Source organism: Myodes glareolus, chromosome 4, assembly GCF_982192425.1.
Source record: "Myodes glareolus chromosome 4, mMyoGla1.1, whole genome shotgun sequence".
Taxonomy (NCBI): Eukaryota; Metazoa; Chordata; class Mammalia; order Rodentia; family Cricetidae; genus Myodes; species Myodes glareolus.
In genome coordinates this window covers 110,561,499-110,586,693 of record NC_142029.1, presented here as the reverse complement: position 1 = coordinate 110,586,693, position 25,195 = coordinate 110,561,499, and the positions used below count along the sequence as shown (strand labels likewise).

General features: G+C 49.3%; 1 protein-coding gene across 1 annotated transcript; it reads left to right on the top strand.

Moving 5' to 3' along the window:
• Positions 1-2,218: 2,218 nt before the first annotated feature.
• Positions 2,219-22,877, top strand: Vstm5 (V-set and transmembrane domain containing 5). Its single transcript, XM_048433810.3, has 4 exons — positions 2,219-2,641; positions 19,339-19,665; positions 19,754-19,894; positions 20,275-22,877. The coding sequence occupies exons 1-4, from the start codon at positions 2,554-2,556 to the stop codon at positions 20,316-20,318; spliced, it is 600 nt and encodes a 199-aa protein (XP_048289767.1). The 5' UTR covers positions 2,219-2,553; the 3' UTR covers positions 20,319-22,877.
• The last annotated feature ends 2,318 nt before the right edge of the window (positions 22,878-25,195 follow it).

Sequence of the window (25,195 nt, the reverse complement as noted above, 5' to 3'; positions counted from 1 at the left end):
AGAGGATCTTGCTATGTAGGACAGCTGGCCTTAAACTTGCAATCTTTTTGCCTCAGCTTCTTGAGTACTGAGATTATAAGTGTGAGTCACCTTGCCTGACTTGGCTTCTTTCCTAGTCCAGGACTCTCACGGGGTGGACATGGCGTGCTAGTACTGCAGGTTCGTGTCTGATTGGCTTCATTCCTAGTCCAGGACTCTCATGGGATGGACGTGGTGTGCTAATACTACAGGTTCATGTCCTGTGCTTCAGCAGTCCCAGCAATGGCCACATGTCACTCCCAGGGGAGTTCCTGGGGGTCTCATCTTTCCATTCACGAGCCAACACTTTGGCTGGTGAAGAGTTCACTGTGAGTGGCTAGCCTGGGATGTGTCCCTTCCTGACTACAGCACACAGGATGTCACCCCTGTTGCTCTCACAAGGAACGTGTGTGTGATGGTTAAAACTGTCAACGTATGGTTCTAGAATTGCCTAGGACAGAGCCACTTGGCACACCTGTAAGAGATTGTCCAGATTCAGTTATTGGGGGGTGGGAAGTCCCGCCTTAACTTTGAGTGGCACCATCCCAGGGCCAGGATCCTGAACTGGATGCAAAGGGGAAAGCAAGCGGATCTATGACATTTGTCCCTCTCTGTGTCTTGACTGCAGAAGCAGTGCGGAGGCCTCCTCAGGTTCCTGTCACCATGGTTTCCCGCCACAGAGGACTGTACCCTGAAACTGAGCCAACTCAACCTTTTCTCCATTGCGTGCCTTTGTCACAGCAATGAGGAAAGGGACTGCCATGGAATTAGCAAGGAGCCCCGAGGGCGAGCTACATGTCACAGTCTCCAGGGAGGGCAAGCTACATGCCATGGTCTCCAGGGAGGGCGAGCTACATGTCATGGTCTCCAGGGAGGGCGAGTTACATGTCACGGTCTCCAGGGAGGGCGAGTTACATGTCACGGTCTCCAGGGAGGGCGAGCTACATGCCACAGTCTCCTGGGAGGGCATGCTACGTGCCAGGGCCTTCTGGGTACCTCCTGTGTTTCTGTTTCTCTATCCTTACTTAGAGAGGTTTGTCCTCACTTGAACCTTCATGATGTATGACAGGGGCCATATATCTAGGGAAAAAGAACGTTTTTCAAGGCAGGAACTGTGTGACTTTTCCTGGAGAGAATACTTCTGTTCTCCACAGATCAAAAACAAAGGATTCCAATTCCTGGTTGGCAAGCCAAGGAGTTCACTAACATTGCTTCCATTAGCAAGGATCGGGTGCATGGGTTCCAGAAAAGCCCACCTCAGCTGCACCACTGGAGTTCCCTGCACAACTGCCTGGTAGCTCCACGGAAGAGTCTTTTCTCCCCTGGAAATTATGACTGCTTATATAATCCAAGAGTTGTGTACCTGCCCTGGCACCCTGGATCTTCTAAGTTGCTCGTGCTTTGGGAGCCTCTTCCTCCTTTCAGAAAAGAATGCTTCAGCCCATAGCCTTTTCTATGCCTTCTACCAGGAAAGCAAAAGCTTTTTCTAGAGACAGCCAAGCACACTGCCCTTGTGAGAATCACTGATGCTTGTTCATCCAGCTGTCCCGTGATTGCAAGGGAAGTGAGGAAATCTAGTTCCGACCAGTGGATTAGTAAGCCGGAACTAGCTTGTGTCAGTATCTCCCCGTCTCCTGTAGCTTCACAGACTGGCACATCCCCTTGGAGGCCCTGCAGCACCTTCGTTCTTCATTTTACCAGGACCAGGCAGACTATATCACAGGTGGTCATTGTTTCCAGGTCCACCAGGACCTGGATTCCTAAAGTACCCAGTTACTCCTGCGGCTTCCGGAATGCTGGGGTTACAGGTGTGGGCCACCTCTCCGGGCTTTTCAAATCAATGTGGTTGTTTTCCTAGCGTAGCTCAGTGCTGGGCATCATTCCACCACTGTCCTGTGAGGGACCAAAATGCCAGCCTGTACTGGACCCGGCGCAGTCAGCAGCTTTCCGACCTTTTCCCGGCTGGATGGCTGCATGGATGACTGGCACTGCTGTCCTTATGCTCCACACGGAGCCAGCCTGAGTTTCCCCAGCTGTCACCCCTTCCTCACACCCCAGGCTGTCACTTGATTTTCCTAAAAATCTCCCCCTTGCCCACGAAGTCTTCAGATTGCCTCTTTTGTCCTTGGGCGACGGCACTAGCGCTCTCTCCCAGCCACCTTCCTGCACTGAACCTTGAATTGATACAGTGGGTGTGACTCTCAGGAAGTTGCTCATTATTTGCCATTAGTGCCTCGGAGTGCGTGCCTTCCCATTATCCCAGATCTTTCCATATTCATAGTCCTTCCTTCTCTCGCTTCTCTCTCCCTTTCCCCTTCCTCCTTTCTTCCCTCTCTCCGGGGAACTGGTTCAACCAGAGTACAACCTGGTCATCTACCTCTGGCGCTGGAGCAGCTGCAGGAGCTGGGACGGGCCGAGCAGCGGAGCTGAGGCTAGGGAGGTCAGGCTGGCGCACTGCAGGGCGCCGAGGACAAGCAGTCGGCCCAGCCGCCTCCTGGAGGCCCATGCGGGGCCGGTACAGCCCGCTGTCCGTTCATGAGGCCGCCGTGGTGCGGGAGGAGGACCCGCGGCATTCCGCTGGGGCTGCTCGCGCTCTGGGTGGCCACCGCCCGCTGTCTGCAGAGTAAGTACCTCGCAGGTGGGAGCGACTTGGCAAGTGGGAACAACATCGCTGGAAGGGGCGATTCTTTTGGTGATGGCCGGGAGAGCAAGGGGATGCGTACTAGGGTTACTTAGCCGCCTCCCGGCGGGCGGGCGGGGCGCGGCTGCAGAGTCCTAGGCCGAGCTAAGGCTCCCTTGGTGCCCTGGGCCGCTGCCGCTGTCGCTGTCGCTGCGGTTATCAGAGCAGGAAGCCGGCCTGGAGATAACTCATTTGCTCCTGGTCAGAAATTTCTATTTTCTTCCTGGAAATAACCAGATTGCAAATCCCCAAGTCGCCTGCTCGCTCACCACCAGAGCCTGGTATTAGACACCCTCTATGAGTTTCCTGGGTCTATGCGCCTCCCTTAACTTCCAGAGAGCCTGGGGCTCAGGAAAAGGGGTCGGAGGTTCACTGGAGCGTGAGCCCAGAGATGGTGCCAGCGCTAGAATCACTGGAATCACCGGTGAGTCAGAATTTTGCACGCGTCCATCATCATCTATAGACACGACCGATTGATTACACTGCATTTTTACTTTCTTGTTCAAAGACTGTAATTATTACCATTCCCATCTTTCAGATCAGTCAACAGAGGTTTAGAGAGGGCCAGAGTGGAGCCACTGGAGTTGAGAGAGCTAGTAGGGAGAGCTGGCTCTTATCAAGCCCGTTTGCTCACAGATCCCGTACAAGCTTCCTAATGGTTTAGTCCTCAGAAAAAAACTTATAAAATCAGAGCCACTTTTCTCTGTGTTCTACACGTGCTGAAACTGAACACAGGAAGGGACTGCCTACCTAGTGTGTAGTGAAGTTGGGGCTCACACTGAGCCCTTTGTGAAAAAAGCTCTCCTCTTTGCCTGGAGAACAGCACTGGTATTTGCAAGAGCCAGTGAGAATGGGATGAGGCTGTTGTTCCTGCAGCTAGGGAGCAGAACACAGCAGCTTTTAAGTCCAGTAAAGGGGACTCTTAACAACCACCTTTCCCGTTGTTTTCCAAGCCTCAGGCACATGCTTCCAAGCTCCATTCTTGCTCTCGGTGCATATGCCTGTGATGTTCAGGGGGTAGCGTCTGGATCTGTCTTTTCCCTGCAGGAAGCAAGCAGGGCACAGTAGATACAGGCAGCATTGTGGTTAACAGCTTTGCCTTTGAAGTGGCCTTTGGAGGAGGTAGGTGCTGCCTTCCTGGAACACTATGAACTCAGATTTGGGAAACCAGAACTCTCTATGCAAAGGAATTCACTCTTAACTTGAACCTAGCAGCTGGGTAGGAGCCACCATGACAGCGTGACAGAGGGGACACAGGATGTTCCGGACGTGCAAGCCAGAAGACCAGGTGAATGCTTACATCACCTAGTGGCTGTTCCCTGCACAGCTGTGAGTGTCAGGAGGGCCAGCACTGTCCGTTCCGATCAGTCCCTACCCTAGTGTCTGTTCAGTATTAGCCAGGACCTACTCTTTTCTTTGGGGGAGGCCTGAGCTGCAGCCGACACTAGTGGTGTGGGATGACCTTACCCTCTTCTCACCGGCTCCCTGCATCCTTCAGTGCAGAGCTGGGACAGAGATCAATGGTAAGCTCTTTTCTAATGTGAACAAGGCCCTGTGCTTGGCACCTAACACTGCTCGAAAAGAAAAAAAAAAAAATGAGGGGCTGGAGAGATGGCTCAGTGGTTAAGGGTACTGACTGCTCTTCCAGAGGACCCGGATTCAATTCCCAGCACCCACATGGCAGCTCACAACTGTCTGAAGATCCAGTTGCAGGGGATCTGACACCTTCACACCAATGAACATAAAATAAAATTAAATAAACCATAAAAATATTTTTAAAAAAAAGACAAAGAAAAAAATGAAAAAAAAGAAAAAAGGAAGAAACAACATTGTTAAAAATGAGAGAATGAATCTTCAAATCCACAAAGCCTGTGTGAAAACATGCCCCAGACACACAGAATGCCTGTGTTCGGGAGATTTTTCTCTGTAAATGGACTAAAAACACACCCCTGAATCCGCTGGTCGAAAGCTCTGATGTGATGTTATTTGGAGGCAGGGCCCTTGCCGTGAGGTTGGGACTCCTGTGGTAAGGTTCACATTCTTACCAATGAGAGATCAGAACTCTTCTGTTGGCCAGAACACAGGGAGCAGGTTAGTAAGCCAAGAGGAGGTGTTGCTAAACCAGTGAGATGCTCAGCAGGTAAAGACACTCTTCACAAGTCTTGGCGACCTGAGCTTCACCCTGGGACCCCCAAGGTGAAAAGGGAGAACTGCTCTCTGTGAAGGCCACACATGCCATGACACACTTGCACCCACATGAATAACATACACCCAAGTAAGTAAAGGCAAAATAGTTTTTAGATAAAATACGACTGCGTTAAATCCCCTGGATCTTGTGCTTCTCACCCTCCAAAACTGAGGGGGAGGAAACAAGCGCCTCTTGTGTCAATCATTTGGTCCAGACTCTTACAACAACCCGAACTAGAGAAGTTGCATGGAGAAGTGGACAGCTGCTGCCGTAGACATCTAACGCTGTGGAACCAGTTACCGGGTGCAGACTGGAGAAGTCTTGAGGAGCTTACAATAGGTTGGAAGGGAAGTTCTGGTACGGTCTCACAGAGAAATGAGGAGTGTTGCTGGACAATGGAGAGAGAATCCATGTAAAGTAGCAGACGTCCAAACTGAGTGTCTTTGCGTGTTAGTGCTTTGTGGAAGGGAGAAGCTGCCAGCAATGCAGCTGGTTATTTAACTGAGGAGATTTCTAAGCAAAATGTCGGAGAAGGGGCTTGGTTCTTCCTGGCTGCTTATAGCAAATCCAAAGAGGGAAAATGAATTGAGCTGAATGTGGTGTTACATACCATTGATTCCAGCACGCAGGCGTTCACGGCTAGCCTGCTCTACATTATGAGGTCTACTAAGACTACATCATGAGACCATATCAAAAACAAAAAGAAGTCAGATCTTAAAGATGTAGCCGTAACCTGACAATACTAATAAAAAACATAATAATGATGATAACAAAGGAATATCAGGAAAAGAGCAGCAGGGGTGTGGTGAACAGCCTTGGTAAGGGTGTCTGTGAACCGAGGCACTCATAAGGGGCCAGGACAGAATAAAGGAAGAATGTGGGCGTCTTAGGTCCAGCTCGGCTGACCGTGGAGCTATGCAGCTGTAGACATGTTCTTCCAAACAGAAAAGTAAGCAGTACTGATTAAGAGATTGTCAGGTTGCCTTGGTACAAATGAGAGAAGAGGGGACATTGTTCTTCCAGGCTACCTGGAGGAACATCAGGGGTCACCTTAGCATGCCTGAAGGCAGAGCATCTAACCAGAGAGACTCTCTAGTCTTACAGTGTGCCACACTAAGCTCAGATCCCGTCGCTCCTGTCCTCCCTGCACTGTCCAGGGGCGGTCACATCAACGCACTTTGGAATATGTAGCTTCTGTAGTTCCCAATGCACAGGCAGAAAGAACCTCGCTTCAGGATGAGCTGTCCCTGGCAGCTCACCCACATCTTCCTTAGACAGCATTTAAGTAGCACTTCAGAGTTAACTCATTCCAGAGTGAGTCTGGGAGACCAGAAATGGAAGGTGCAGACTACATGTGTTGTCACAAACTTAGAAAAAATGAGACTCTGTCTTCGCTATTATGTCAGGACAGAGAAGGATAGTGACGGCCTGAAGGCCAGGGTGAGAGTCCTCCCTCGCCAAGAGCCACAGATGCCCTGGTCCTGCGCCTGCGCCTTCCTCCTGGAAAGTGGGGTTGGGGGTGAAGAGCACAGTGATGCCATGAAGATGGGGCTACATCCTGAGACTTGCATTATCAGCTGATCTGGGTGGAATGAAAACATCTTAGGGGGTGCTCACAGAAACCAGGATGTCTCTGACGTCACCATCTGGTTAGGTACGTGTGTGGCCCACAGTTATGTGGTGTGCGCCTGTGCTTACATAGACAGCTAAAACAGGAATCAGAAGAGGGAGGTTACCAAGTTCAGAGTTTCAAAGTGGCTTTCTCATAAATGATTGTCTCCTCTGCTGGATACCAATCAGCCCTCTGAACGCGGGCGATGACAAAATGAATCAGAAAGAACATTTCTTGTCCACGTGTCCAGCCTGTTGAGAATGCATGCGGGCCCTCTGCCTGCTGAGGAACACCATAGGGGTAGTTCAAGCCTGCCCCGTGCTGACCCAGAGAATCCCTGCTGTGGAGAATCCCTAGATGGCAGAGAGAAGCCTCAGAGGCGTAGTGGAGTCCCAGCCTCATAAGGTCAGAGTTCACAGGGCAAAACAGGGTTCCAAACGGTGCTGCCCATTAGAACTTACTCTGAAAGGCCAGTGTCAAAAACCAAAAACAAACAAACAAACAAAGGACATGGTGGGGGGGGGGCTAGAATGGCTCAGTAATTGAGAGCACTGGCTGCTCTTCCAGAGGTTCAGTTCCCAGCACCTACGCAGTGGCTCGTAACCACCTGTAACTCCAGTTTTAAGGAATTCTAATGGCCTCTTCTTACCTCCCTGGACACCATGTACACTTAAGATGCATATACATGCATGAAAGTAAAACATTCATACACACAAGATTCAATAAAACAAATAAGTAATTTTTCAAAAGACAGGTAACCTATCCCCTACCCCAGATCAATAAAACCAGCATTGCTGAGGACAGAGATCAGACTGTGTGGCTCCGCCTTTGAGCTTCTCCGGCTAAAGTGTGGTCAGGCAAATCATGTCTCTCATAGACAATGTCTATTAGTCTGGTCCTAGGGGAGGAACTGGCTTAGAAGTGTCCCTGTGTTTCCTCCCTTCGTGTCTGAAAACATCCGCCGTCATTCTTAGAGTCTTGCTTCCTATGTGGTTCATCCATACAGACTTACAAAGACTTTCCTACAGGGCTTAGGGAAGGGAACAAGGCTACTTGGCTCTTAGACATTGCTGAACACTTATGGTGACTGGCCATCAGGGGCTACAGGTTCTGAGGGATCTCCTGGGAAAGTCTAATCCCAAGAGGGTGAATTAGGTCACTAGCACTGGGCACTGAGGTTGGGGCTCAGCTTGGAGTAGGGAGATCTGTCTTAAAGAGGACGTCTTGAAGGCTAAATGAGTAAATGAAGAGAGAAAGCTTGATCTGCAGGACTGATGGGGAGACTCCTGTCCCTAGGTCAGTGAAGAGGGCATCATTCTTTAGCTACACTGAACTTTATGGTCCTGTGTGTCAGTCTCCTGTGACCTACAGGGCTTTTTGGTACTTTCCCGGCTCAGTAAATCCATCATGGGGAAATGTCACTTGCTGATAGCCCTTCTGTCAGAACAGCTGCTGTGACTGAGCAGCAATGCTCATACATTCCTTTCTTGATGCTGCCTCCCTGGGGGAGCCAAGTCCAGGAGCTTGAGACCTGCCACCAGCCCAATTTTCACTGAGTCCACATCCACTTCCTCTTCTGCTCAACGCCCTGCCATGTAAGAAGTGGAGCTTGGGAAGGCCATGGATCTCAGGTGGACAGTTGTTGGAAAAAACTCTAGTGCTGGAGAAGGAGGGAGATAACGCCCAGGACACCAAGCACGGAAGGGAGCCTAACATGGAGCTCTGCTTATCTGCCCCCCTCTGCGGAAACCTTATATTAATAAGATCCCTGCCCTAGGCTCAAGCCAAGGCCTAAAACAGAATCCCCATCTTCCCCTTGCCTTTCCCCATCATCCAGCCCTTTGACATTTTTTATGATGAGAGTTCAGAGATATTTTTGAGCTAAAACTTTTTTCCTTCGTGTTAGGTGAGTTAGACACAGACTAGAGGCTTGAGATGAAGGTATTGAGAGAACATATCCTTCAGGGTATAAGGAATATTAGGGGAGTCATTGAAAGTCACAGATAGAGTGCCGGGGCCTGAAACCAGGGAGGCTTCTTTTTCTCATTGGACAAAGCAAGCTGGCAGAACTACAGCTTCGGGTCTGCTGGGAAGTCCCTGGTGTGTGTGTGGCTGGCTTGCTTTCATTCCTAGGTGGCAGGGGAAAGGTCAGCTCCTCACACCTGTACCTGGAAAAGGCTGCAGCAGGCGTGGCTTGATTTGCCAGACACCGCTCTTAATACAACAGGGCTAAAGTTCAGCTCAGCTCAGCAGCCCTGCGAACAGGTCTGGCAGGCAGCACATGATATTAAGACAGTCTTTGAAGAGAGAGGATGACCCTGAGACCGGGGAGGGGGTGAGCTGAACTAAGGTTAAGGCCACTGGGGAGTGGCTCATAGTTTGGGGAGACTAGAGTTGGGGGTGAAGTGGAATCATGGGAGATGTAGGCGGAAAAGGAAGTTGGAACCCGCGTTGAGGCCTTCCAGAGTCAAGGCCTTTGCACTTTGCAAACTAAATACCCCATGACCCCGACTCCTGGAGACAAAAGTCGCAGAGGCACTGCTTTCCCACAGCTGCACCTCTGGATGGCACTCAGAGCTGAAGCGCAGGCGGGCTATGAAGAATTCTGCTCCGGGCCTCTCCCGGCTGCTTCTGGCTGCTGGCAATCTCTGGTGTTCCTTGGCTTGTGCACATCCCACCACATCTCCGCCTTCACCTTCCAGCCCATGATGCTGCCTCTCTGGGTCCAAGTCCCTTTTAAAAAGGCACCATGTCAATTGCATGTAGGCTAGCTGAGCTCACCCAGAGGACCCCGTTTTAACTTAGTGGCCTCTGTAAAGACACAGTCTCTAAAGATCACCGTAGAAGGCAGGATAGGAGAATGCTGTCGTCTATGGGGGACACCATTTAAACTAACAGGCAGATAAGAAGGTGGAGCCCCAAGTAGGGCACAAGTCTGGAAAAGCGTCTTCAGTGCAGCCTGTGACTCCCACCTGGCCTGGTCAGGTCTACGGTCACTTTCTGTCCCACATCGGCAAACTAGTTCCGGTGGAGTCTGGGAACATATTTTCTTAACCCACCAGAGGATGAGCTTAACCCATGTGAGTGTTGTGGATGGAATCAGAGAAGACCTGGACAAAAGACAAAGGAGCCCTGTGCCCCTGAAGTTAATTTTTGCTGGTGGGTCACTTCTCTTCCCCGCAGGTGGTTTCCTTTGACGTATTGATTGCCAACCCAGAAAGATCCCTAGAAGGGGAAGCAATGAGAGAGGTAGGGGTTTGTGTAAACTCACACCTCTAGAGTACATGCAGCCAAAACAACCAGATACTTCATCAAAATGCAGTGTGCAAGAACCAGCTGCCAAAGGAGCAACATATCAAGCTAAAAGCCAAGAACACAACTTCCTGAGTCTCAGGGAGTGTAGGTTCCTACAACACAATGGAGCCCAGAAGTGGGAGGTAGGGGTTTACATGCTAAGCTAGACAAAGACAAGCTGATGATGTGGAGTTGGTAGGGTGCCTGCCCAGCGTATACAAAGCCCTGGGTTCAACTTCCAACACAGTAGGAAGAGAACATGGTGGTATCTGACTATAATCCCCGCAGTAAAGAGGTAGAGGCAGGAGGAAATGGAGTTTAGGACCATTTTCACCTATATAGTGATTCCAAGGATGACCTGGGTTGCATGAGATCCTGCCTCAAAAAAGCATGGGCTTTCTCACAAAAGAAGAAAAGCAAACTATGAAACGGAGATGTCAGTCAAGAATTATCTGGGTGTCAGAGCCCAGAGCTGCATGCTTAGCTTACTGTCTTAATAGCTTTGTTTGTTCTGTGTTTGTTCTGTAAGGCTTCAAACATGCCATTGTGAGCTGATGGGCAGGATGGGGTTGTAACCAAGATGGTTGCAGTCATGTCAAGCTAGATCCCACTCTGGGGTCTTCTGCGCTGTCTGCAATTCCTGTCTTCCTCGGCTGCTGCCACGCCCCCTTTGTCCTCTTCCCTTGCTTCCCTCCCTGTCGTGTCCCTGGCAGGGGAGGACACAGAGTGTCCTCATCAGGGTCAGGGGCAGAAGTTTGTCTCTTTTCTTTATTTTAAAAATTGTGGGGGTTTTGCTGGGCGTGGTGGTGTGCCTTTAATCTCAATAGAGGCAGGGGGAATCTGTGAGTTCCAGATCAGCGGGAGCAGCATAAGGAGACTTTATCTCAAAAGGGGGGTGGATTTCCTGGTATGTCCGCAGCCGTGTGAGGGGCACAGCAAGTGTCTTCCTGCTGGCGTCCTAGGCAGGACTGCCTGCTCCCATGCCTACCAGTTTACTCTGTACTTACTGGAAGGCTGGAGTCCTGGGCCAGGTTTGGCATTTGCAACTTTGCTTTGATTCCTTCTAAGACTCCAGACCTATGTAGTAGCCATAGCTACTACATAGCTATCATTACAGAAGAGGAACAAAGGCCTAGCTCATCGGTGAGCCATGAGGCCAGAGTCACAACAGTAAAGAGTAGGCTGTATTGAAACCCACCCCTGACGACTCCTCTCTTTGAAGGCCTTGATTCGCTAATAGGATTTCTTGGGTTTGTCTCCATGTATGACTGCCATCTGCAAGAACTGTAAGAACCCTGTAAGGTTCTGGGCTCTGTGGGATCCTTGGAAGCAGGGGCATGCATGCCTACATGCACATGTTAAACACAGGAGTCATTGCTGATTTTAGACACTCTAGGGGAGGTAAACTGGGTCCTGGGGTTCCCACCAGAGCTAGACACGGGGCCTGAGCTCCAACCTTGTTCCAGTTTGACCTAGTTCTGCATTCTGCGCCCCATACCTGCAGGCCAGCTGCATAACCCATTAAGGGAAGACTCAGGAATTCCCATTCATGTTCCAGGTGCCCTGCAGGATTCTTGGGGTGCAACATAGACCAAGCAAGCTAAGTTACAATCTAAAGGGGAGAGGTGTTTAGTAGCCACACAAGTAAGGACACACAGGCTGTGAGAAGTGTAGCAGTGAAAGGTGCCCTGAGAGGAGCCCAGTGACTGGAAGGGTTTTCCAGTCCGGCTTCCACCCACTTACAATCAACAGCAATGCTTGGGTAGAACTTCTATACACACCCCTAACAACATAATGTTATCAAAGGTCTTTATCTCTGCCAATCTGATAATGGCGGAGTCACTGAACTTCCAGCCCTCGTTTTCCTTGAACTATGATCTGGGTCTGGTGCACTGGGATGCCATTCATAGGCTATAATGGTTCACTCTTCCAGAGTGAATTTTTTTTTGGGGGGGGGGGTATGAATTCTGAATCGTGGTGAAGGGGGCAGCCTGACAGCCTGAGCCTGAGCCTATCTCTGCCCATAGTGTTTTGGGGTAACTTCTCGAGGTCAGTGAGTTAGTAGGGACTCCTGCAGGGTGAGCTGAACTTTGGTTTCTGTGTAACCAGACACTAACTACCAAGAGGACCCGTAAAGTAGGTGAACATGTCAGCCATTAACATAATTCTTGGCAGCTAAAATGACCAGGCAGTATTTGGTTGCCTTCACACAAAGGTGTCTTCCAAATTCTAGCTTTGTCTGGCCAGAACATTAGAATTTAGCTGCTGCTTAAGCCTCTGTCATTTCTCCCCCTAGACGTTTGTCTGTTGGCAGGCCTGGAGATGAGAAAGGGGTCCTCTTGCCAACTCAACTCACACTCTCTTCCTGGCCTCCCTAAATGGGTAACAATTTGACCAGCAGGACCTGCATTTACTGGTCTTCAGAGTGCGTGAGCTCCAGGACGGGGCCAGACCCCGTGCTGGGTGCTAAAATGCTAAAATGCTCAAAATGATGATCCCTAAGGCTACGGAAGGGGCTAGTGGTCTCCCAACTCTCTAGCCTGCAAGTAACCCTACCAAACACACAACGCCGCGGAGGTTAGGGCGCGAGTTTGTCACCAGATAGCTCTCAAATATTGCAATAATCACCACTCACGTCTGAGGTCAGAGGCACAGGAAAGGAAGATAAAGAGATGGTGGATAAGATAGCCATGAGCCAGGCAAAGCTGCAGTAAAACCCCACCTTAACCAGAGACTGGCTGTGTGGCTGTGCTGTTGGTTCTCATGTTAAATGGGAAAAAAAAAATGTTTCTCAGCCTTTTGGCTAAGATCAAGTGGAAAAGAAAAGAAAAAGCAGGGTGTAGCAGCACTCATCGATAACTCCCAGACAGAAGGATCAAAAAATCTAAGGCCAGCCTGGACCACGTGAAACCTTGCCTCAAAAAACAAACAGTGCTGGGCGGTGGTGGCACATGCCTTTAATCCCAACACGCAGGAGACAGGGGCAGATGGATCACTATGAGTTCCAGGTCACAGAGTGGGTTCCAGAACAGCCAGGGTTGTTACACAAAGAAACCCTGTCTTGAAAAAGCAAAACCAACCAAACAAACAACCTAAAATAAATAATTAAAAGTGACTTAATGTAAAATTTGGCACAGGTCTTCAAACCTGTAACCTCAGCACTGAGAGGAAAAGGGATCACTGCAAGTTTAAGGTCAGGTGTATAAAGCAAATTCCAGGACAGCCAGGGCCACCTCCACCTCACAAAACAAGTGGCTAGATAGCTAGATTGATTGATAGATGATAGATAGATTGATAGATGATAGGTAGATAGATGATAAGTAAATTGAGAGATGATATAGATGGATAGATGATGGATAAATTAAAATTGGATATAGAGGATAGATGGATAGATAAACAAATACATGGTAGATCGAGGATAAATTGACAGATGATAGGTGATAAATTGATAGACGTATGGATGATAGACAAATGACAGGTTACAGATGGATTGATGATTGTAAGTAGATGGCTGATAGGATTAGAGAGATGATATATAAATGATCATAATAGATAGAACATAAATAATAATAGTTGATAAATGAGTAATAAGCTTAAAATCATAATCAGTGATAGACTATAGATAGCTATATACATACATGCATACACACATAGATTCTAGGTAGATCGATATATAATATATAGATAAGTAGGTACATGGATAAATAGGTAGATACATAGATAGATGGTAGGTAGATAGGTAAATAAATAGATGCATATATATACATACACACATACACACACATACATGCATACACACATACATACACATACATGCATACACACATATATGCATACATACACACACACACAGAGTAACAGACAGCTTGTAAAGGACACCAAATACAGAAAGCCTAGATTCTGGACTGATGAGACAACTCAGCAGGTAAAAGGACTTGTGCACACTGGAGGACCTGAATTTGATCCCCAGAATCTACATCCTCTGACCTACACACACACACACACACACACACACACACACACACACAGAGGCAAAAAGAGAAAAAGAAGAATAAATCCTTAATACCAGGCCCTGCCCTCCCTGACGCTGGCTGGTAAATGAGCCTAATCTTTCCAGCCACAAAGCAGCAGCTTTCCTGGGAGGAAAAACCGACACCTCTCACTGTTACTAGGGTATTCGGTGACTGAAGACATGGACTGTCCAGCCGCCCTGCACCCACACTGTGCTGGTTACAGGAGGCACAGGATGAAGGCACACAGGAGTCTGACCCTCTGAGGCTGACCTGGAATTTGACCTGCTTTCTTCTTTATTCCAGGAGTCTTGCACTCGGCCCACATTCTCTGTTGAAGGATAATTAACGGTACCACACTGACCTGGTGAGGGTGCTCGTAGGAACGGTCAGCAGTCCAACCCTGGACAGCTCCTGTGATCTCATTACTATTCCAGGCAGGGGTGAAGGGCAGCTTCTTTAGGGAGCCTGAGACTAGAAATGGCGGCCTGAGCCGAGCACACTGTCCTTTGAGGGAAAGTCCTGGCGGAGGCTGCAAGTTGAGCTCTTTGAATTCTCATCTGGAGGGAATGTTGGCCAGGAAGTCTTTCTACCTAGAGAGGCTGAATCCACCTGTGCATAGCGCTAGTCCAGACCTCTGTCTCAAAGATGCCCATGTGGCCACCAGAAACGGTGGAGCATGGGATTCAAGAAGACCACTGGCCCGAAGTGGTCTCCTTAACACTATATTTCAGAGATCTCACCACTGACCCTCAGAGATCTCCTCATTAGTCTGTCTTGGCACCAGAATCTTCGTGTTTATCATTCTTTGGCTCTGGACCCTGAGGGTCCTTGTTAAAATGTAATCAGTTCAAGAAAGTGCCAAAAGATCAGCAAGGACATCTCAGAGGACATTTGACAGGCCTGAAGAAGCTCCCATTGGCCAAATGTAAACTCCCTTGTAGGACATATTACATACTAACAGAGTATGACAGAGTAGATCTGAAAAAAAACAACCCACAAGTCTACAGGAGCACTAGGAAGAACACCCTACCCTCCTGAACATGAGACAGGGTCTTACTATGTGGCTCGAATCAGCTTCAGACTCATGATGGAGGGCCTGAAATTTCCCACGCTTTTGCCACAGTTTCTGAAACTCTGGAATTATAGGCCACTGTGCTCATCCTGAGAAACAAAGAGCTTGTTTTTTATACTGGGGTGGGGGGTGCGTGCACACCACATTGCATGCATGAGGTCAGACCTTTCTGTCTTGTGTGAGACAGGTCTTTCTTGAGAAATGACTTTTATTACTATTTTTAAACATTTTTCTTTTATAGTTTATTTGTATTCTATGTGCATTGGTATTTTGCCTAGATGTATATTTGTGTGAGGGTGCCAGATTTTGGAGTTTCAGACAGTTGTTAGCTGCCATGTGGGTGCTGGGAATTGAACCCAGGTTCTTTGAAAGAGCAACCAGTGCTCTTAGCCACTAAACCATCTCTCCAGCCCTTGTTATTATTATTTTTAACAGATTAGAACCATCCAATAAATTTAGAAGAATGGTAAAATTTTAAAAAAATCACTGGGCAGTGATGGCACATGCCTTTAATCCCAGCACTCAGGAGGCAGAGGCAGGCAGATCTCTGGGAGTTGAGGCCAGCCTGGTCTACAAATCGAGTTCAAGGATAGTCAGGGCTTTTATATAGAGAAACCCTGTTTCAAAAAAAACAAAAAAAGTCATGTTTTACAACTGTAGTCACCTCTGAAATAACTAACAGAGGTGAGGCACACCTACGGATGCCAAAACCTCCAAATGCGCCAACGCTGTCTAACAAGGTAGTCGTATGTTCTTTAGAGAAAAGGAGGGTCATGCCAATCACAACCCAGGTGCTTTATCCAACTTGGCTCCCCCAGTCATGGGACAAACTTCGATTATTTGTTTTCTGGACTGATGCAACATGAAGACCTCATTTTTATGTTGGTCTTACCTTGTTTCCAAACAAATCTAGAGTAAGTTGTTTTAAAATATTGTCATGAAAGTCTCACGCCACCTCTAAGGTGTGGAAGCTCCGCTGGATTAAAGAGGACAAACACAGCGTTAGAACCCGGAGCAGTGAGTGGATTCAGAACACAAGGGGTTGTTCTGTGAACAAGTAAGGAACTTTGAAGATGCACTGTACATTAGCAATAGTATTATTCACAGGGCTGGAGAGACGGCTCAGTGGGGAGAGGTGCTAGCCACCAACACTGACAATCTGCTTCCTCCTCAGGACCCACTGCAGAGAACTGACTCCCTCCACCCTCCATGCCTGCACCAAGGCACACACTGCACATACACACAGCCCCGCCCATAAATAAATTAACATGTACTAAGAAAATCTAAATCTCAGGGGTGGATGATGGTGTCTGAGAACCCCTGCTCTGAGGTACAGTTTCAGAGTGTCTGTAATGTACTTCCTTATGGCTCAGTCCCCAAGGCTGCCTGCCCTGGTCTTCAGATGCCAGTCAAAAGGCCCAGGTTGGGGCAGTAGAGGTGGTGCATCTGTCAAGAACACTTTGCTGCTTTTGCAGAGGACAGGGGTTCCATTGTCAGCAAGCATGGAGCAGCTCACATGGCTAACTCCAGTTCTAAGGGTTCTGACATGCTCTTGAGGCCTCTGCAGGCATCAAACAGGTACATGGTACATATACATATATGTAGGCAATGTATACACACAAAAGAAAAATAAATAGCTCTTTTTTTAAGAAGTCTCAGGTTGTCCCCATGCTTTTGACAGTCTGGCCACACGTCACAAGTCGCCACGCCCCACTCTTTGTACTCCACTGATTTGCTAGAACAGCTCATGAAACACACTTACCCATTCATGAGGATCTTGCACAGCCTGCAGATGGACACGGGAGGGAGACAGACTCGGGAAAAAGGGCCGTGGGAGGGCTTCTCTGGTCCTGCTGTGTGTGGGAGGTGGCCTGTCACATTCTGCCCTCACTACTGCTAGCCACTGGCTTTCTAGTTAAGCCTAGTTGTGTCTGAGCTTTGAAGTCATAGCGTTTTACCCTCTCTGGGTGAGTTGCCCTGTGGGCTTCTGGGTGTTTGACAGTCCAGGTCTCTGCGAGCACAGTCCTTTCGGGTCTTCCCAATGCTTCTCCGTGAGTGACTGTGCGCAGACCACTGGGGAGCAGCCACCACCTCCCCTCCCCGGAGGCTGGGAGAGGCCTTAAAGTTCCACTATTCCAATCACTCCTTGTCCTCCTGGTGTGGACTGGTGGTTTCAGGTCCACCAGTCCTGAAACTCTGAAGGTCGCCAGCCACCAGTCCCACCCAGAGTCTCACCGGCACTCGGGGCACTCTGAAGAGTCCAGGGTTTTAGAAGCAGAGCGACAGGAAGTGGAGACAAACCAAATATCTATTCCCTACTGTTGCCTAGAAGGAGGAAGTAAATGTCTTCCTGCTTCTTGGCAGAATCTCTCTAGATCACATGAAATCACTTAAAATTATCACCACTTTAAAATTTTTCCTAAGTTTATTTATTAATTTTGTGTGGAAAAGGAATGCATGCTTGCACACACCTTCCATGGGAATGAGTGGAGCTCAATGGACCACTTGAAGGAATGAGTTCCCTCCCACCATACGGGTCTCAGGGACTGAGCTCAGACCATCAGCCTTGGTGACAAGTCTCTTAGCCCACTGAGCCATCTCACCCGCCCTACTACCATTTTTTTTTTTAAAGCATGAAATCCATTGCATTGCTTTGGTTTCCCAGCCAGGCCTTAGGAAATGGGTACAAGTGGGGTACTATTATCAATGGCAGAAGACACTAGAAAGTATCCGGACACATTACATGCGGGGTTGCTTACAGGCGACAGCGTGGATCCGGTGCAGCTGGGCACCAGAGGCTGAGAAAGCTAAGCAGGAAAAGGTGGGAACTGAGTGATAAATCACCACAGCCACAAGCAGCATAGGGAGGAAGGGTGTGTCACCTCCTCTTCCGCATCTCAGCCTACCTTTGATGGAAGTTGGGGCAGGAATTCAAAGCAGGAACCTGGAGGCAGGAACTGAAGCAGGGGCCAGGGAGGAACACTGCTTACCAACTTCCTGACTCACGGTTGGCTCAGTCTGCTTCCGTCTACAGTCCAGGGCCATTCCAGAGGTGACACCAGCCACAGTGTGCTGGGTCTTCTCTCGCCGATCATCACCCAAGAACATGCACTACATCACCCAAGGCTTGCCCACCATCTGATCTGGTGGGGTGTTTTCTCAGTTGAGGTTCACACTTCCTAAATGACTCCAGCTTGTGTCAAGTTGACACAAAACTAGGCAGTGCGCCATTCGCTCTCCTATCTCTAGCCTTCCTGTGTGTGAGAGGCGCCGCCCACACTCTGTTCGCTTCGCTGCCTGTCACTGGCCTTCTAGTTGAAGTCAGCCGCCCATGTGTAAACCTCAGCCCTGCAGAGTGAGTCCAGCCAGGCTTTTCAATCGTGATGAGCCTGAGGTTTAACCGCTGATTAGCTGGATGAATACGGGAGGCTTCAATAGCATGGGCCTGCTGCCTGGTGTGCGCTGTGCCACACAGGACCTAGGTACTCAGTGTAGGCCGTGCTGTTCCCTCACACAGCCAGCAGAAATCTCTGCTGATGCCGCTGCCCTTCACCCATACCCAGCTGATCATCATGCTCGGTCTCATGTGCTTCCTATTGCAGGTCCTAAATCACCCTGCCCTTTATTTTGTTGTTGCTGTTGTTTATTTACTTTTATTTTATATGCATTGGTATTTTGCCTGCAGATAAGTCTGTGTAAGTGTGTCAGATCTTCGAGTTACAGACAGTTGTTAGCTGCCCTGTGGGTGTTGGGAGAGCACCCTTAACCGCTGAGTCATCTTTCCAGGCCCACCCTGGAAAGAATCTAACTTCCTGTTTCTCTCCTGTAATAAACACCTGGTGGCCTCTCTTTTTCCCACACTTACCCCCAGGTCCCAAGCTGGTCTCCATGGCCAATATTAACATCATCATAAATTTAGTATAAGGCACCCTGCTGTTCCCATGAAGTCTGAGCTCCTGACATGCCTAGACTCCTGTCCAGGTCTCTAGCTTTGTATCCTAAGCTCTGCTCAGTGCTCCTTGCCTTCCAGTGATCTGGCCGCCTTCAAACACACCCTGATCACCCTCAGGACACAGGCTTCAGACCTCTGTTTGCGTCGGCCAAAGATGTCTACCCCACATCTTCCCTCCCAGGGCTTCCTCCTCTCGCTTGTCCGCTGGCTCTGAGCTCAAATGGCATTCTCAGATTGGCAGGTCTTCCCAAGCCGTTTCGTATCCCCCTCCACTGCTTAATGTTAGCCTTGCTCATTCTCACCAGAGCACTGGCCATTGACAATAAACAGGTTGCCCTGATCACTGGTCCCTAGTATTCCAGCCCTTGCTGAATATAATAACAGAACGGGGGGAAGGGGCGGGAGGCGGGGCGGGGATTGGCTCTGTGCCTTTTCAGCTGGCACGCAATAGGTGCTCACCAAGACACTGATGAGTTGATTCAAGTGTAGATTCAAATGTGTGCCCACAGGTCATGGGGTGTCACTGTACATCCCCCGGTCAGCCATCAATGCCACGGTCCAGGAAGACATCCTGCTGTCAGTGGAGTACTCCTGCCATGGAGTGCCCACGATCGAGTGGAAGTACACATCAAACTGGGGTGAGCAGAAGATCGTGGAGTGGAAGCCAGGGACCCCAGCCAATGTCTCCCAAAGCCACTCAGACAGAGTCTGCACCTTCGACAATGGTTCCATCCAACTTTTTGGTGTGGGCGTGAGGGACTCTGGCTACTATATCATCACTGTCACGGAGCACCTGGGGAGCAGACAGTTTGGCACGATCATGCTGCATGTGTCTGGTAAGAGAGCCCAGGGCTCCCTCAACTATAGGCACAGGCGGGCGACTTTGTAGTAGAGAGAGACCTTACCTTCCCTCCTCTCCCACAGAGATCCGCTATGAAGACCTCCACTTTGTCGCTGTCTTCTTTGCTCTGCTGGCCGCTGTGGCTGTGGTGCTGATCAGCTTCATGTGGGTCTGCAACCAGTGTGCGCATAAATTCCAAAGGAAGAGGAGACACAAGCTCAGAGGTGATGCTCTGGGCCTTGTGATGATCTCTTCATGTGTCTGAGGCCAGAGGTGGCACCTGTTACCTCATTCACTGCAAGAAACCACTGTGTGGTAGGCTTTCAACATCTTGGGGTGTGTGTGTGTGCGTGTGTCTGTGTGTGTGTGTGTGTGTGGTCAACACTGGGTGTCTTCCTCAAGCACACTCCACCCCTTATTTCTGAGGCAGTTTCTCTGACTTGGAGATCACTGGCTGCCCAATAAATGCCAGTGCCCCGACACTGGGATTACAGATTGGGGCTTTGTGCATGGGTTCTGGGGCTCTGGCTTCAGGTTCTTACGATTGCGCATTTAACAAGCTGAACCATCTCCCCAGCCTTTTGACTTGTCTTTTCCTTCGCAGAAAGCACCACTGAGGAGCTCGAAATGAAAGATGTTGAGTGTTAGCCAAGACTGTGCCCAATTACACTGCTACCTCAAGAGAAAAACAGTATTTTGCACTTGGAGGAACAGACTGAGGCAATCCTCGCTGCAGCCTCTCGTCAACTTTCCTGACGGGACAGCTGCAAGATCGGAAAGCTGCTGGGGGGGGGGAGCCTGAGGCGGCAGCTCACCATGGGAAGCCCGCTCTAGGACTTGATCAACTGAGGCTTTCAGCCGGGAACTTTTCTTGATTGCAGCTTCAGGGCTGTGCTGATCCTTAACCAATGACACCGGCAGGCACCAGAAGCTGCTTACAGTACTGGCTCTCATCCCACGCCGGCCTGATGAAGGAGTCCCTGTCTCCAGGGCCAGAGTGTCTGCAGAGAGGCACGTGCAGCCAGCGTTGGGACATGCTCTCTGTGTCTGCCTACTAACTGCTGCAGCCTCCGTCTCCCTGTCTTCCGTTGCATACACACGACTGTGCAGACAGTGTGAGCAAGCCTGAGGCTCTGAGTCGGTCTCATGAGATCGAGTGCTGCACCTCAGGGAGCCGCTGCACCTCAGGGAGCCCAACTGAGTACACCGGGGAAGCAGAAGATGGCGTTCCCATCCCCCCCACACAAAATTAATCAGGTGGCCTAACCTTGAGTTTAGTGTGAGGAACACGCGACTTGTGTTGACCAAGGCAGCTGGATGGGCGGCGGTACAACAGAAAACAACTGTAAGGTCAGGCTTCGTTCAGTTTCATCCTATCCGGTCATCAACACTCGGCCTCCAGTCAGATCCGGGGCTGAAGATGTGGTCTCACCTACCTCACAGCGCAAGAGGAGAAGCCAGCATTAGGCTAGATGTCTCGGAGCGGTTAAGAAAAGTGTGAGAATCCCTGAAGCTTCTGAAAAGCTCTGTGGGAAAGTGCTGTATTGAGTAGCAGCGGTCTAAGATGCCCTGGGATGGAGCCAGAGAGAAGGTTCAGCACTAAGCGCCCTTGCTGATCTTGCAGAGGACCCAGATTCAGTTCCGAGTGCACACGCGGTGGCTCATAACCTTCTGTAACTCCAGTTCCAGGGGATCTGATGCTCTCTTCTGGTCTCCATGCATGCACATGGTGTACACATATACATAAATAAAATTTAGAAAATAAATTAAATTTTTTATCACTGATCTGGGTTATCAGGGCTCCAGCTGAGCTGTGGGTTGGTTGGTTGGCCTCGGGTCTCTTCCCAGCCTCCATTCACCAGGCTATAGCAGCAGGCAACGCCCCCTTCTGAGCCTCCATTCACCAGGCTATAGTAGCAGGTAACGCCCCCTTCTGAGCCTCCATTCACCAGACTACAGCAGCAGGCAGCGCCCCCTTCTGAGCTTCCATTCACCAGGCTATAGCAGCAGGCAAGGCTCCCTTCTCGCTTCAGTAGCCACAGCAGCAGATTAAAGCTCCCGCTCCGCGATGATATGCAGGCCCTTGGCCGCAGTCATGCATACAAAGATAAAGTGTACTATAACTTTCCTTTTATTCTCCCTCCTTTCGAGTCCCCAATGCCCACATCTGTTCAACTTCCCATGTGGTGGGTAAGGAATTGTTGCTAAAAGTTCTTTCCTTGGGGAGATATAAACATTGACTTCCTCTCCTCTTCAAGTCCCAACAGCCAAGGTAGAGGGTCACCAAAGTTCACCCAGGAACCAATGAACGTGTTTGGTGTCTTACAGAGCAGGGGGTGAGGGGATATGGGCAGAGGCGGCTTTAGAACATCAGTCTGCACGGGGGCAATGATGACTTCCCATGATTGCTTCCCTACCTGTATGCTCTTGCCTCTTCCCACAGAACTGCATACAACTGATTGGGAGGGGTGGTTTGATACTCAAGAGAGGGTTCCAAGATACTTCCTGCCCCCTCCTCTGAGGGAAATCTCCTAAAGATGGAGGATAGTCCTGTACAATGGGAGTTACCCGCGAAGCCATTGAGATACCTCTCCTCAGAGCTAGAGGACTGGGCTGTGGAGGGGGCTCAGGCAGCGGCCGTGGGAGCAGTCGGTGTGCACCTGACTCAGAGGCACTCACCCCTGCCACTTCCTGTACACATGTCCAGACACCCACACCTGTGCCCCGTTTCCTAGCAGCAGGCTGAGGAAGCAGGCACTGAACCAGGGCAGTTTCCACGCGGTCCACTGGGGAACAGAAGACCCGAGGAAACGTGCCTCTCAGAAGTCCGCGGTTCTCCGCAGTGGGAGCTTGTGGTGTCCGACACCCCTGGCTGGGAGTCGGGGCTTAAGCCTTATGACCAGAGAGAGATGGAAGTGGATCCCAAGAAGCCGTCCATGTGCAAAGTATCTGCAAATCACATGGTCCTGGGAGAATCTCATGGAGCCATTTTCCGGCTGCCCTCTTTGGAAAGGGGCTTTCCTGCGCACACTCAAAGTCACTCCCTCTTTAAATTCTAGGGTCTCAAGTTTTGTCTTCTTTTGTTTTTTTCTAAAAAAAAAATTAAATTATAGAGAATGACCAATGTAATGTTAAATAATAAGTTGTTTCAGAGACTGTGGAAAATTGTTTTAAAAAATGAATGAAAATAAATAGTTCTGAAAATAAGGACTTAGCTGATTTGTGTGAGCACCTTCCTGTCAAGGCCAATGCTGGGGCCAGAGAGACAGTTCGGAGTTTAAGAACTGTTCTTAAACTGTTCTTCCTGAAGACAGGTTTGATTCCCAGATCACAGCTGTCTGAAACTCCAGTTCCACTGGATCTGATGCCTTTGTCTGGCCTCCTTGTGCACCAGGCATGCATGTGGTACAGTCGACACACCTATACACATAAAATAATAATATATTTTTTTTAAATGTCGAGGACTCTGGATGACGTTTTCAGTTGGTTCTGACCACCACAGAACTGTCAAGCATAGCCCGGGTCAGATCCATGTTTTAAATGACAAGGGAACTTCCGTGGGTCCTAACCCGCAACATATGTTCATACCTTTGAAAAACAAAACTGTTGTGTTGTAGCCAGAAGATCAGTTTGAAATGTGTACTTCCAAAAATTCACCTGTGATTCTAAAGTTCTTGCTCCAGCTGGAAAGGGTAGAGACCAGGAGATAGCCATGCCCCTGCTTCAGCAGAGCAGACCTTGCCCTGCAGAACACCTTCAGAACTGTCTTCTCAGCATCTGGTGTCCTCCTCAGGCCTTGTCTCTCCTAGCTAAGATGTCCCAGCAGCCTTACATCACTGCCTGTTCCTCACTGTGGTTTTGCTTCAGGATATGCCTGAGACCATCTCAGGCAGTTACAATCCCTGTGGGCCTCAGCAACTGTCGTTTTATTTTAGCTCTTTAATATTTAAAATAATAATATTTTAGCTGCCACACGGGCACAGCACGTACCTCTCTGGACACCTTTCAGAGGGCGGAGACAGTGGAGGCTGGAGTGCCAAGGAATGACCAGGGACCTGAATGTGGCAGGGTGAGCTCCAGGAATGTGTCTCAGATGCAGTTGCCTTGACAACCTGCTGGGTGCTGGCACCATGGAAACTCCTCCAGCTGTCACCAGCTTTGGCTTCATGTTTCCAGAAATCAGGCCTCTAGAGCGAATTGAGAACTCCTGTTGCCACAAGATACACATCCTCTTTCACCCACAGGAGGATGGGGTGCCCGCGTGTGAGCTTCTCCATATGACCATCTCAGCTGCCAATCCTGGAATCATTTCTCCTGCCTTTCAAGAATCTTTAATTGCAAAAATAATAAATGCCCTATGAAAAGTCCAATGGGCTATAAAAGTCCCTAATAGCGACAGTTCTCCTCAGAGGGAACAGTACCTGTCTATACGCACCTACACCTAAATACATCTATATACTACAGTACACATTTCAACAACGACACACTCATCTTCCCTCTGTAAATCTGGAGTGAACCTAGGCGCTCATGTGTGCTACGCAAGCACTCTCGTGTCGGGCTGCATTTCAGCCCCCAGCCTGTTTAGTCAGACTGAACTCGGCTGTACACATTACCTATGGCTCTTCCTGATGTGTCTTGGCATTATCCCACGTCTCTTTACTAAAATCCTTTTTATTTCATGACAGATTTTTAGTTTTTTATATTTTGAGACAGGGTTTGAAGTTTGTAGTTTGAGACATCCCTATGTAGCCCTGGATGACCGGGAACTCCATGTGCCTCTGCCTACCAAGCGCTGAGATCAAAGGCTTACAGCACACCATGCAAAAATAAAAATCTTAGGCTAACTTTCTGCTATTACCTCAGATTACAGGCACACAATATCCTACTCACATTTTTATCACGTGTGGTGCGTGTGCATGTGAGCACTGTACACGTGTGCATGCATGTGTGCACACGGAAACATGAGGTGGACGTCAGCTATCTCCCTTGATGGCTCTCCAATTTATAGGGTGAGGGCTCCAGGGACCCCAGCTCTCTCACAGGAAGCAGGCTATAGGCAGATCGTTATAATCATCTAGCATTTTGTCTAGGTGCCGGGACCCAAGACCATCCTTACTCTAACACAGCAGTACTACCCTGGGGCTACCTCCCCGTCTGGCTCCCCACTGGTGATGCCCCTCCCAGGTCTGGCTCCAAACTGGTGATGTCTTTGACTATCACCTTCTAGGAATTCAGTGTTTAATAAAGTTGTTTAATAAAGTGGAGGGGAAGCTTGTCTAAGTATTGGGGTGAAAGAGGACACTGCTAGTGTAGAATGGGTCAAAATATCTACCTTAGATTTGGTTTTACAGTGTACATATGGGAAGGCTAAATTCCATTGGTGTAAAGGGCCCACCTGTGCCTCCAAATGTCTTTCTTCAGGAACCTCACACTTTGCCTGCTTTAGGACTTTTTACTGACTAAACAAAGTAGACTTCTTAAGTAATTCTAAGTCCAGTGCAGTCAGCTCTGTGAGGTTTTTCTAC